This window comes from Sorex araneus, chromosome 2 (genome assembly GCF_027595985.1).
Source record: "Sorex araneus isolate mSorAra2 chromosome 2, mSorAra2.pri, whole genome shotgun sequence".
Lineage (NCBI taxonomy): Eukaryota > Metazoa > Chordata > Mammalia > Eulipotyphla > Soricidae > Sorex > Sorex araneus.
Window position 1 is genome coordinate 315,877,363 of NC_073303.1, and position 12,521 is coordinate 315,889,883.

The window sequence follows — 12,521 nt, forward strand, 5'->3', positions numbered from 1 at the left end:
CACCATGGGAAGCTTTCGAGGCTGTCCCATGTGGGCAGGAAACTCTCAGTAGCTTGCTAGTTTCTCCCAGAGGGAGAAGTAGGTTCTAAGATAGCGCTTCTGGGAGCTTGCTTTTAAGTCTCTGAATGTTGGCCATCGATGGGATTACACACACCTGGATTCCTCTGCCAGTACCTTCATGTGTGAGTCTTGTCTGAATGTGTGGAGAGGGGCCTTGAGCATGGCTGTGGCTAGGTTCCGGTGGTCTTCAGCTGCCAGGAGCTCTGCTAGGGGCGGGGAGGGAAGCTGGAGCCCATCCCCTCCGAGGGTCCCGGGGAAGACAGCCAGGCATGCGAATAAGAGACTCTCTCTCATTTTAACAATAAGCATGGAATTGTTTCTCCATAAATAGGCATTGCTGTATATTATAATGTGATGAGGAAACTGAACATACTTCATTTATTTAATTTGTTATTTATAAAGTGTTTGAAATAATTTATTATATGATTTATAACTGTGAAAAATTGCTTTTTTTAACTTTATATTTATTAAGGACATGAATGAAGTTTCCAGCTTTGTTCATGGTTCAACAAAAGGATGCAGTGATAACAAACTAAATTATCCACCTTTTACTCCAGGTAAATTTCATTTGTTGATGTATTTGCTATAGATTATGCAAAATTTTCCTAGATTAATAGTAAATTTACATACATATGAATAATAGATCTATCTGCATTTCATTTTTTTTTTGCTTTTTGGGTCACACCCGGCAATGCACAGGGGTTACTTCTGGCTCTGCTTTCAGGAATTACCCCTGGCGGTGCTTGGGGGACCATATGGGATGCTGGGAATCAAACCCAGGTTGGCCGCGTGCAAGGCAAACACCTTACCCACAGTGCTATCGCTCCAGCCCCTGCATTTCATTTCTTTAGTAATCACAAACTTTAGTATTTTTGAGAACCTGAAATTATTGTAATGCTTATGAAACTTTGACCAAAATATTTGTTATCATCATCATCATCATCATCATCATCATCATCATCATCATCCCGTTGATCGTCAAATTTCTCGAATGGTCTCAGTAATGTCTCCATTTGTCCTAGCCCTGAGATTTTAGAAGCCTCTCTTTACTCATCCTTCCCAAAGATGTTGCATTGGAGGCTCTTTCAGGGCAGAAGAATGAGACCCATCATTGTTATTGGTTTTGGCATATGAATACACCATGGGGAGTTTGTGAGGCTCTCCCATGTGGGCAGAAAATTCTTGGTAGCTTGCCAGGTTCTCCCAGAGGGAGAACTAGGCTATAAGAGAAGAGAATATTTATATCTAGGAAAAAAGATAATTTTACATATAAATTTTAAGTATTACAATATAGCATGTTGATATCTTTATAATTGGTGAATTATCTATTATTAATTAATAAAATTAAATTATTTAAAAATCATAATTTAATTGATCATATTTATTTCATGAGTATTTGACTAGGGGTCTAATATAATTATACCCCGCACATTCTTTAAAATAGTTTCAGGGGCCAGAGAAGTAGTTTGGGCAATACCTGTTTCAATCCCCTGCACTACACGTGGCCTCTGAGCCCTGCTAGGAGTGATCCTTGAGGACAGAGCCAAGAGTAAGTCCTGACCACCACTGGATGTCACCCCCATCCTTATCCTTCTACCAACAAACAAACAAATGAATAAATGAATAAATAAATAAATAAATAAATAAATAAATAAATAAATAAAATGAAAAACATTTCCAGGCAAAAAACAGTGCCAGGTAAAGGTGCTTGTTTTATACCTGTAGACATGTTCTGTTCTATCTCTCCTACAACATATGGTCTCCTGAGCACTGCCAGGAGAAATCTCTAATCACAGAACAAGCATTAAGTCCTGAGCATAGCTGGGTATGACCCCCAAACAAACCACAGAATGCTAAAATAAGTTTCATCAATAAAGTGGGTAATAGATATTTATGAATATATGTGTGTGTACTTTGAAAATTAGATATTTGTAGTTTTTCTATCTGGGGGTGTGACACTTGACTACATTCAGGTCTTACTCCTGGCTGTGTTCAGTCTCATTGATGGGCTCGGTGCACCGTATGGGGCCCTGGGATTCAACCCAGGTTAGCATGCAGGCAAGTGCTTTACCCACTGTACTTTCCTTCTGGCACCAAGGCAAGATATCTCTTTAAGGCACACTAAATTTTACAAATCCTGTAATACTATGTAAAACTAAGATTAAGACACAATAAAAAATTAAACAGCAGTATTTGAATGATTTGTAACTAACAAGTCTACATGTGTAGAATGTGTGTGTGTGTACGATTTTTTGTGTCAGACCTGGCAATGCTAAGAGTTTACTGTCAAGTATCAAACTGGGCCAGCTGAGTGTAAGAAATGTCTAGAAGCATCTTACATGCTGTAACATCTAAATGCCAAGGTTATATTTAAATATACAAATCTGTACTAAACTTTAAGATAGTTTACAATAGATTTTCACATGAAGTAAAATAGATATGTACAGATTTGTAAAGAAATGTTAATAACATTTTCCTTATAAATTTGTTTGCTACGGAAGTTCAGAGGCAGGTCATTATTAGTACATACAAATCTAATGATTTTTCAACAGAAGTGGAAATGAAACAAATGTTACATTTAAAATGTTATCTTTCACAGTATTCTAGTGTGCAACATTTAAAAGTTACGCAATTTGAAATGGCAAAATATGTCCTTAAAATATTTTCCACATTTTATCTAAGATATTCTCGACAAGGTCATGTATGCCAAGACCATTTGCATGGACGCCGTGCAGCACTGGGGAAAGCAGTACGACGTCCACAGCCTGTACGGGTACAGCATGGCCATAGCCACAGAGAAGTAAGTGCAGTTTAATCCAAAGCACTCACATTTCTTTTCAAAACACTTAATTTTCTACTAATGTAAAACTGAAAATAAAGAAGGCAAAGAAAGATATTTTAATGAAAAGAAGAACATTGAAAGCAACAGATCATGTATTTACACATTCAAAGTTTGGAGAACACAGACTATGTGGCATCTATTCACTTATTTTTAATTTACTTGTTTCATAATTAAAATATTCATATTGGATTTTTATGTTGAATATTTTACCTACTTTAGTTTTATTAATAAAATTTTACATGAAACTTTTGTGAGGAATAGGACATAGCAAAATCTATATAAAAAGTAGATTATTCACAGTACACTAAATTAGGTGGAATTTTACTTTACTTTTTAACAACACTTTTACTTGTGATCAATACTTTTTCCAAAATTGAGATATCATAGTTTTCAATAGTAACAAAGTCATTATTTTAAAGTTACAGAGTATTCATCAATCCCTCCACTTTACATTGCTCTTTCCCATTTCCTCCCACTCCTCAATTCCCGTTTCTAACTGCATTATTTTAGAAAATTGTTCTATGTAAACTTCTCTAAAAATCATTAGATACAATTTACTATTTATACATATGATTTTGTTCTAAGCAAAAATTTCACGATTAGGGGTATCATTCTCACCTGCATTAGGTCCCAGGCACCACATATTGCATAACTTTTAAATGCTGCACACTGGATTGCAGTGAATGGCTCCGCAGATGGCCCTCAAAGCCGTGGGAATAAGTGCAAAGACAGGAAAAAGCACTGCTAGGCAAAAACCAGACCAAACCAACAAAAAACAAATGAACAGCACAAAATATCACAATAGTCTAGTAAAAGAGTGCTTCTATAGTATATTGTAAATGGTTTTTCAAATGCAAGAGTTTTAATAAATAGTAGTCTTCACTTTTGAGGCACATTGATGAAAAAGCATGTAGAAATCATTTAGAAATTACATATTGAAGTTACAATAAAATTGATTTCCTAATGCTTGTAACTCATTCGATAGTAAGTAATATCATAATCGTAACTATTACCCTGACACTGGTCTTCATGCATTTAATTGTATCATGAATTTGTGTCATAAAATTGTATCAAAATGCATTTTACAAATGTAATGCAATTAAAAAGAAAAACACCTTTTAAGCTATATTACCAATTATACTAAAGTGTGAACTGGAGCAATAGCACAGCGGCAGGGCGTTTGCCTTGCATGCGGTCGACCCGCGTTAGATTTCTCCACCCCTCTCAGGGAGCCCGGCAAGCTACCCAGAGTATCCCACCCACACGGCAGAGCCTGGCAAGCTCCCCATGGCGTATTTGATATGCCAAAAACCGTAACAATAAGTCTCACAATGGAAACATTGCTGGTGCCCACATGAGAAAATCGATGAACAATGGGATGAGAATGATACTAAAGTGTGAAAGAAAGATGTGTATGTAAATTAGGTAATATAGTTCAGGTAAAAGAAGTATATTTTTTCAATTCAATGGTAAAGTATATAGATAAATTATTAAAATGAAATTAATCTAGTACATATAGAAATTGATTTATAGTAATACTTAAAACATGTAATAGTATAATCAATATTAATTTAATTTTTAAAAAGCAATTCGTATTAGTAAAATAAATAAGAATAACTTCTAAATAGTTTAGTTTTCTGTTTTTTATCAAAATGCAGTTAGGTAAAAATGTATAGGTATGTCCAAATTTATTATAAGAGATTAGGAACTGGAGATATAGTTCAATGACTACCTTGCTTGCCTTACATGTGATTGACTCTGTTCAATCACCAGTACCACATATGGACCTCATAGTTCCACTAGGAGTCATCCCTGAACAGAGACTGGAGCAAATTCTGAGTACAACTAAACAACAAAAATGAACCAAAGCAAAATCAAAACTGATAAAAATAGTTTTGAATACTGATTGGCTTTAGGACGTGTAATATGGGCAATTAAAATTAAAGTTTTAGAAATTAAATTTTAATATTTAACCAATTCTTACTTATTACTCTTATTTTACTTTTAGAGCTATTGAGAAAGTTTTTCCTAATAAGAGAAGCTTTATTCTAACTCGGTCAACTTTCGCTGGAAATGGAAGGCACGCTACACATTGGTTGGGAGACAATACTGCTTCCTGGGAGCAAATGGAATGGTCTATCACAGCAATGCTGGAGTTTGGCTTATTTGGAATGCCTTTTGTAAGCTGTTTCATACAATGTTATTTATAAAAGCTCAGAATTATATGCATATATTAGTACATTTATTATATTTGGTAAGAGGATTAAGAATATGTCACAGAATTATTTAGGAAAATTCATGAGAAAATTTCAGGAAATTTATGAGAAAAATAGTGATATGAATGCTGTTAAGTTTCAGGCCTGTAGAGTGGGTAAAGATCAAGATAATTCTGGGATGGGAGCAATCATATAATATGTAAGGCACTTGCCAATTGGGGTTCGATCTCCGGCACCCCATATGGTCCCCTGGGCCAGGAGTCATGACAGGAGTCATCCCTGAGCTCCGAGCCAAGAAGAAAATCTGAGCATAGCTGGGCATCGCCCAAGCACCCCCCACCCACCCACCCACACACACACACCAAAAAAGGGTTATTAATAAAAAGTATCACTAGATAAGATGGCAAAGTTCAAATATATTGATAATCAAATCCTAAATAAATTTAACAATCTAGGTTTTCATTTGGGATTTAAGAAAGTAATTTACTCTGCTTTAAAAATAATAATAAGCTGGAGAGGATTTAGGTTTCTTTTATTATGTGCAACTAACTCTGATTAGAATCCTCAGCATGACATATGGCTCCCAATCACTTCCAGAGTGATTCTTGAGCACAGAGTCCAGAGAAAGTCCTCAGCAACATCTGGAAGGGAAAAAAATAATTAGATAATTAATCAAAAATAAAGGAAAAGAGTAGAGAAAGTTTGATAATTTTAATAGAAAATATTTATATAAAACTATTATAAACAAAGGCATCTGACAAGTCTTTTCATTTTAAGCAATACATGAACTCTGCGATAATCATAGTCAACTCTTAAGGAAGTCTACTGCAAAAGAAAATATATGTTAAATCTATTAGATACTTATTAATCCCATTGCTCTTTTTTCCATATGCACTGAGTTAAAAACTCAAACCCAAACAGAGCAAACATACACACACACACACACACACACACACACACACACACACACACACACACACACACATACACACAGAGTCCTGAAACTTGAAATTAGGAGCATATTATCAAGTGAACATGAAATAAAAACAAATGGAGGGCCTGGAAATATAGTACAAAGGACAGGACACATGCTTTGCATGTGGTGGATCCAAGTTTGATCCTTGACACCTAGATGTTCCCCCAAATCCCCAACCTCTCCTAGAAATGATCTTTGACTGCTAATCCAGGAGTAAATCTTGGACACTACAGTGTGTGGCCCAAACAAAAATCACTGTATCACTGTCATCCCGTTGCTCATCGATTTGCTCAAGTGGGCACCAGCAATGTCTCCATTGTGAGACTTGTTATTATTTTGGTGTATCATATATGCCACAGGTAGCTTGCCAGGCTCTGCCGTGGGGGCGAGATACTCTTGGCAGCTTGCTGGGCTCTCCAAGAGGGACGGAGGAATCGAACCTGGTTGGGTCTCATGCAAGGCAAACACCCTACCCGCTGTGCTGTTACTCCAGTCACATCTTAAGTAATGTTATTAAAATAGATTTATTATCCCTGAGCATAGCCTTGCTTGTTTCAGTAATAAAGAGGCACAGCAATCACTCTTGGGGTGCCTTAGGAGAAATCTGAGATCCGGACTGGGGAAGGCCAGACCCTCACCTGTGTCTCCGAGTTTTAAAGTTCTTTCTGTATTTTCCTGGGTAGGACAAATACATAAATACAGAATTTACCCCTGAAAATTCTTAGTTTCCCACACTGATAGCGTTGGTGAGAGAACCATTGCAATGCTGTGTTTTTCAATACCTACAAAGGCAATGGGTGAAGACTGTACAGTGCACTGAACAAATAAAAATACAAAAAATTAAAATAATAGAATGAATGCAAATGGGAGAAAACCATAAAAAGTTAATGCACTTAAGATAATGGAATATTGATGGATTTATTTGGAGGAAAAAATTGTCACTGTATCACTGTCACTGTCATCCCATTGTTCATTGAGTTACTTGAGCAGGCACCAGTAATGTCTCCATGTGAGACTTGTTACTGTTTTTGGTGTATCGAATACACCACGGGTAGCTTGCCAGGCTCTGCAGTGCGGGCAGGATACTCTCCATAGCTTGTTGGGCTCCCTGTTAGGGGTGGAGGAATCAAACCAGGGTCAGTCTCATGCAAGGCAAACGCCCTACCTACTGTCCTATGGCTCCAGTCCTAAACATTATTTCACTAAAAGCAAAGCAAAACTGACAAAAATTGTAATGAAAAAATTTTTTTAATTAATTTAATGGACTAATAAAGAAATTAGAATAAATTGATTCAATAAGAGTAAAATTCTAAGAAACAACCAAGTCAAATATCAGTAAAAATTTGAACAATATATAACAATTTATAGTAAATTTACCCAATATAAAAAATGTTGTAATGTATTTTAAAATAATGTAGGCTATAGTATATTTTAAAATAAATATTATATAAACTAATTAAATAATAACATGTGAAATGTATAAAATTTAAGCTAAGGATTATTCTGGAAAAATTAATAATATAGAAATTTTATTCATGGATAAGAATTTTAAATATATTAGAAATATGGATTCTCCTAAACTAGTCTTCAAATTTAGTAGTTTTAAAATTTAAAATAAATGAAGTTTGACAAACATAAAATTTTCTAAACTTCACATGCGGACTAGAGCAATAGCACAGAGGGTAGGGCATTTGCCTTGCATGTGACCGACCCGAGTTTCATTCCTCCATCCCTCTAGGAGAGCCCAGAAAGCTACTTAGAGTATCCTGCACACACTGTAGAGCCTGGCAAGCTACCCGTGGCATATTTGATATGCCAAAAACAGTAACAACAAGTCTCACATGGAGATGTTACTTGTGCCAGCTCAAGCAACTCAATGAACAATGGGACGACAGTGACAGTGATAGAAACTTCATGTGCAAGACAATATAATTCTAATAAATAGAAGAGAACTTGAGAAATTTTCCAATGGGTATAACAGTAACATTCATACAGCATTTTGGATATTCACATATGAGGAAAATACAAAATTAGCTTGCAATTTAAAATACCTACTATGCAACTGCAAAAAAAATTAAAGAAAAGGAAAATTGCAAAGTATATGTCAGACTATTTTATAGAAATAAGAAAATGTGGATGATAAAAATATGAACAAGTTCTAATTTTCAGGATAGTTTTATTAGATAAAACTAAATTTTGTTTCATAAGCAGGTCCGGTAAGAGATATATAGTTGAGGTTTCAGAGAAAAAGTATAGGAGGTAACTTACTTGCCTTGCAAGTAGTGACCTCAAGCCATTCCTGTTTTGATCCCTGGCATGACATATGTTTCCCTGAGCACTATCAGGGGTCACTCTAAATCATAGATCCAGGTATAGCCCTTGGACACTGCTGAGTGTGGCAAACCCCCTATTCCAAATAGTTTAAAATATCGGGATTTGGAGGAAATATAGAACAATGAGAACATTCACATATAATAACTATGCTTAACGCCCAGTGTAGCTGGAGATTAAGCCAATATATAAAATACAACACACAAATAATTTTTACACATAACAAACACATATATTTCTTAGAAAAATTTATAATCAAATGATTGCATATGGTAGAGAACTAGAAGCACATTAACTAAATTGACTCACAAAAATAATAGTTTGTGTAAAAGTGCGGTGCAATACACTTGCCATTATAAAATTCATAAACATGGAAAAGCAGCACTATGTATGAGATGTGTACTTGCACACATATTCTTTAGGAAAAAAATACTTACAAACACTAATCCTAAACTGAGAACAGTGCTTTTATTTGTTTTTGATTTTCTGGAGGATTCTTTTAGAAAGAATAGTCCATTTTTTTTAATTCTTCATAGCAGGCAATTTTTTTTCTTTTTTACTGCTATTATGGCATATAAATGGCAAAATAAATTTGTGGTAATATTGGATTAATAACAATTTTTGTTGGAATTGAGGGTATCCCATTTGGTGGTAGTCAGGGCTTACTCCTGACTCTGTGCTCAGGGATCCAAAGTCATGGCAGTTCAGAGTGCCATTAAGGAAAGGACCTTAACTCTTGTACCATCTTGCTCCATGATATAAAAATAGAGATATAAAAATATATAAAAATAGAGATATAAAATAGATATAGAATAGATATAAAAAGAGTTATACAAAGAGATATAAAATAGAGATTTTGCCATTATACACTTCATGATATAAAAATAGAGATATAAAAATAGAGATTTTGCCATTGTACACTGAGGTGATGATTATTTTATTAAAGGGAAAATAAATACATAAATTTAAGAAAATGTAAAAGGAGACTATCTTGAAAAAGATAAAATAATGCAGGTAAAAACAAATGCATAGCAAACTTAATAGCTGCAAGGTTAGGTTTTGAAAAAGTTTATGATGAAAGTAATGTAAGTAATAAAAAAGTAATATATTATGCATAGAATGTGCAGCTTTAAAATGGATAATTTTAAACTGTAATTAATTTATATATATTTGTTAATTTATATTTTTGTTATTAGAATGGAGCAGATATCTGTGGGTTCGTGGGTGAAACTACAGAAGAACTTTGCAGACGATGGATGCAATTGGGAGCATTTTATCCATTTTCCAGGAACCATAATGCAGAAGGTTATAGGGTATGTCCAAATTATTACCTAATTTTCAATAAAACATAATTTTCAATAAACATAATTTTCAATAAAACATAATTTCAATCAATAAAACTAATCCTGCAGTTTCACCTGCAGAATATAACATCTGAAAATGTGTACCACAATTAATAAAGAATATATAGAAGTCCTCCTCGACTTACAAAAATTTTGAATCTTTAAAATACTCACTGGAAGCCAGAACAATAGTATCAGAAATAGCTTACCTTCACATACATGACAGACCTGGGTTTGAAGGCTGGCACCCATATGTCCCCCCAATACTCTCAGAAGTGATCCTTGAGTGCAGAAACAGGAGTAAGCTCTGAGCATCACTGTGTCTGGTCTAAAATCAAACAAACGAGGTCATAGGGAATAATGAAAAGGAATGTAGTTACAAAATAAATATATACTTTTTAAAATCAAAATCATATCCACATGTGTTATATCACAATATCTTAAATTAAAATCAAAGTATATTTTGTGATTCTTGAATTTCAGATATGCGAGTTCCTGGTAACATTTTTTTCCATAAAAATAATATATAGAGAGAAGAATTTCTTGGGTTTGCAATTAGGGAAACACAAGTAATTATAGATATATACAGTCAACGAAGTCCATAGTCTTGGCAGTTTTGGGGAAATAATGAACACTTTGAAATAATGCATCAGAACTAGTGCTTTACTGAAGAACAAGGTCATGTGTAGACAACCCTTAATTCCAGCACCCCTCAAGGACTTCTCAACTTATTTTACAGAAGAAATAGGAAAATCTGTTGGAAGCACTGTCACTTAACCATATACTAGTGAATAAATTATCTGAGTATCTAATAATCACAAACTGTTTATAGGTAGGGCTTTAGCTCTGTTTAAGAAAAGGGATAGGTATTCAGAACTCGCCTTGAAAGAAGACATGCTAGGACAGAAATAAATGAGATTTTAGCTGCTTTCTAATCTCTCAAAAAGGTCTTTCATTTGATATTCTGTTGTCAGTTGCATTTCATTTTTATTAATTTCTGCCTTACAAAAAAGATACTGAGACAAAATTGGACATTATAGGCAGCTTGATGAAATGGTAATGAAAGATAAAGGGAAGGAAAAACAAAATTAGCAGAAAAAAGTGTGTGCACCATATTTTAGAGATGAAGATGAAGGGAACAAGAAGGACATGACTTGTAGTTACATGATACAGTCAAATTCTAATGTATTTTGATGTGCATGTTCCCCTTGGCGGTTCCTCAAGGAAAGTTTGAACATTGAAAGTGTCCTTATCTCCCAGGAATTGGTGTGAGTAGGGTCCCTACTTGACTAGTTGGAAAAGGTCAAAAGGAAACATGGTTTTGCTATAATCGTGACAGCTAATTTAAGGAGGCTGAGTTACTCAGATCAAGTGATATAAATTGGTTTTCTCGTATCACTTACTTTAAAAGATCTGCTAATCTTTCTTGATTTGTGTACGGAGGATTTTCTCAAGTTACACGTCTCCTGGCCAGCCAAAGAGCTCTGTTCTCTATACTACTAGGCTACTAGACTATCCGAGATAACTCTTCTAATAACAATCCCAACGTATATGATAGCAAATCCTCAGAGAAGCATACTTCATGCTCATACTTGCGTGTGCTAATACACTATACTCAATCTCCAGGACCCAGAACAATTGAGGGCATGCATATTACACTTACTGGTAGGAACTGCAAAATTAAATAGCAAAGATATGTACATGGGAAAAAATTGGAATCAGTAACTTAATATGCAAGAAATCACACATGAAATTTTCTTGTTAAATTATTTTAATCATAGTATTAAGTGTATTTAAATGATATATATATATATATATACAGCAAAGTGTTTTTAGAATACATTCAAAATAAAATTAGAAATAGCTCAATATTTTGACGATGTTACTGTCACTGTCATCCTATTGCTCATCGATTTGCTCAAGCAGGCACTAGTAACATCTCCATTGTGAGACTTGTTACTGTTTTTGGCATATCGAATACACCACGGGTAGCTTGCCAGGTTCTGCTGTGTGGGTGAGATACTCTAGGTAGCTTGCCGGGTTCTCCGAGAGGGGTGGAGGAATTGAACCTGGGTTGGCTGCATGCAAGGCAAATGCCCTATCCGCTGCGCTATTGCTCCAGCCCATTTTGATGGTAAAGAAAAATAATTTTAAATGTTTATAAATAACTTCTGAATTTTGAAAAAATAATTCTGTTTTTACTTCTACTCACATTTTTCTTTATTATTTTATATTCTCCATTTTACTTCTTTAGCATCAAGACCCAGCATATTTTGGACAGGATTCTCTCTTGGTTAACACATCCAGGCACTATTTGAATATCCGCTATACCTTGCTGCCTTTCCTCTATACTTTGCTCTATAAAGCGCATGTCTATGGAGAAACGGTAGCGAGGCCATTCCTTTATGAGTGAGTACTATGTTCAATGGAGTTTTCAATAATGAGTCTTCAATGGCATTTAAATATACAGAGAAGTTAGTGGAGTTAAATTAAAACATCAAGTTGACTTGTTTCCACATTTGTATGCATGAATTTTATATGCTCTAGAATGAAAGTAAAGCTTATGTGGTAGATTGCATAAGATTAAGTTAGAAATGCTACAATTTTAATAAATCTTAAAAAGTAAAAAGTATAGATTTCATTAGGGTAATTATATAATTAAGAAAGATAAAATGTAGAATTATTGAAAACATATTATCCATATTATATAAAATGTATGAATATAGGTGAAACCAAATAAATTATATTGTGCC

At 34.5% G+C, this 12,521-nt stretch overlaps 1 protein-coding gene across 1 annotated transcript in view; it reads left to right on the forward strand.

Moving 5' to 3' along the window:
* Window positions 1-12,521, forward strand: part of SI (sucrase-isomaltase) — a 74,529-nt gene that overhangs the window by 27,956 nt on the left and 34,052 nt on the right. The window contains 5 exon segments of the mRNA XM_055127725.1: window positions 533-617; window positions 2,743-2,860; window positions 4,911-5,082; window positions 9,622-9,738; window positions 12,023-12,177. Of these exon segments, the coding sequence (XP_054983700.1) occupies window positions 533-617; window positions 2,743-2,860; window positions 4,911-5,082; window positions 9,622-9,738; window positions 12,023-12,177 (647 nt within the window).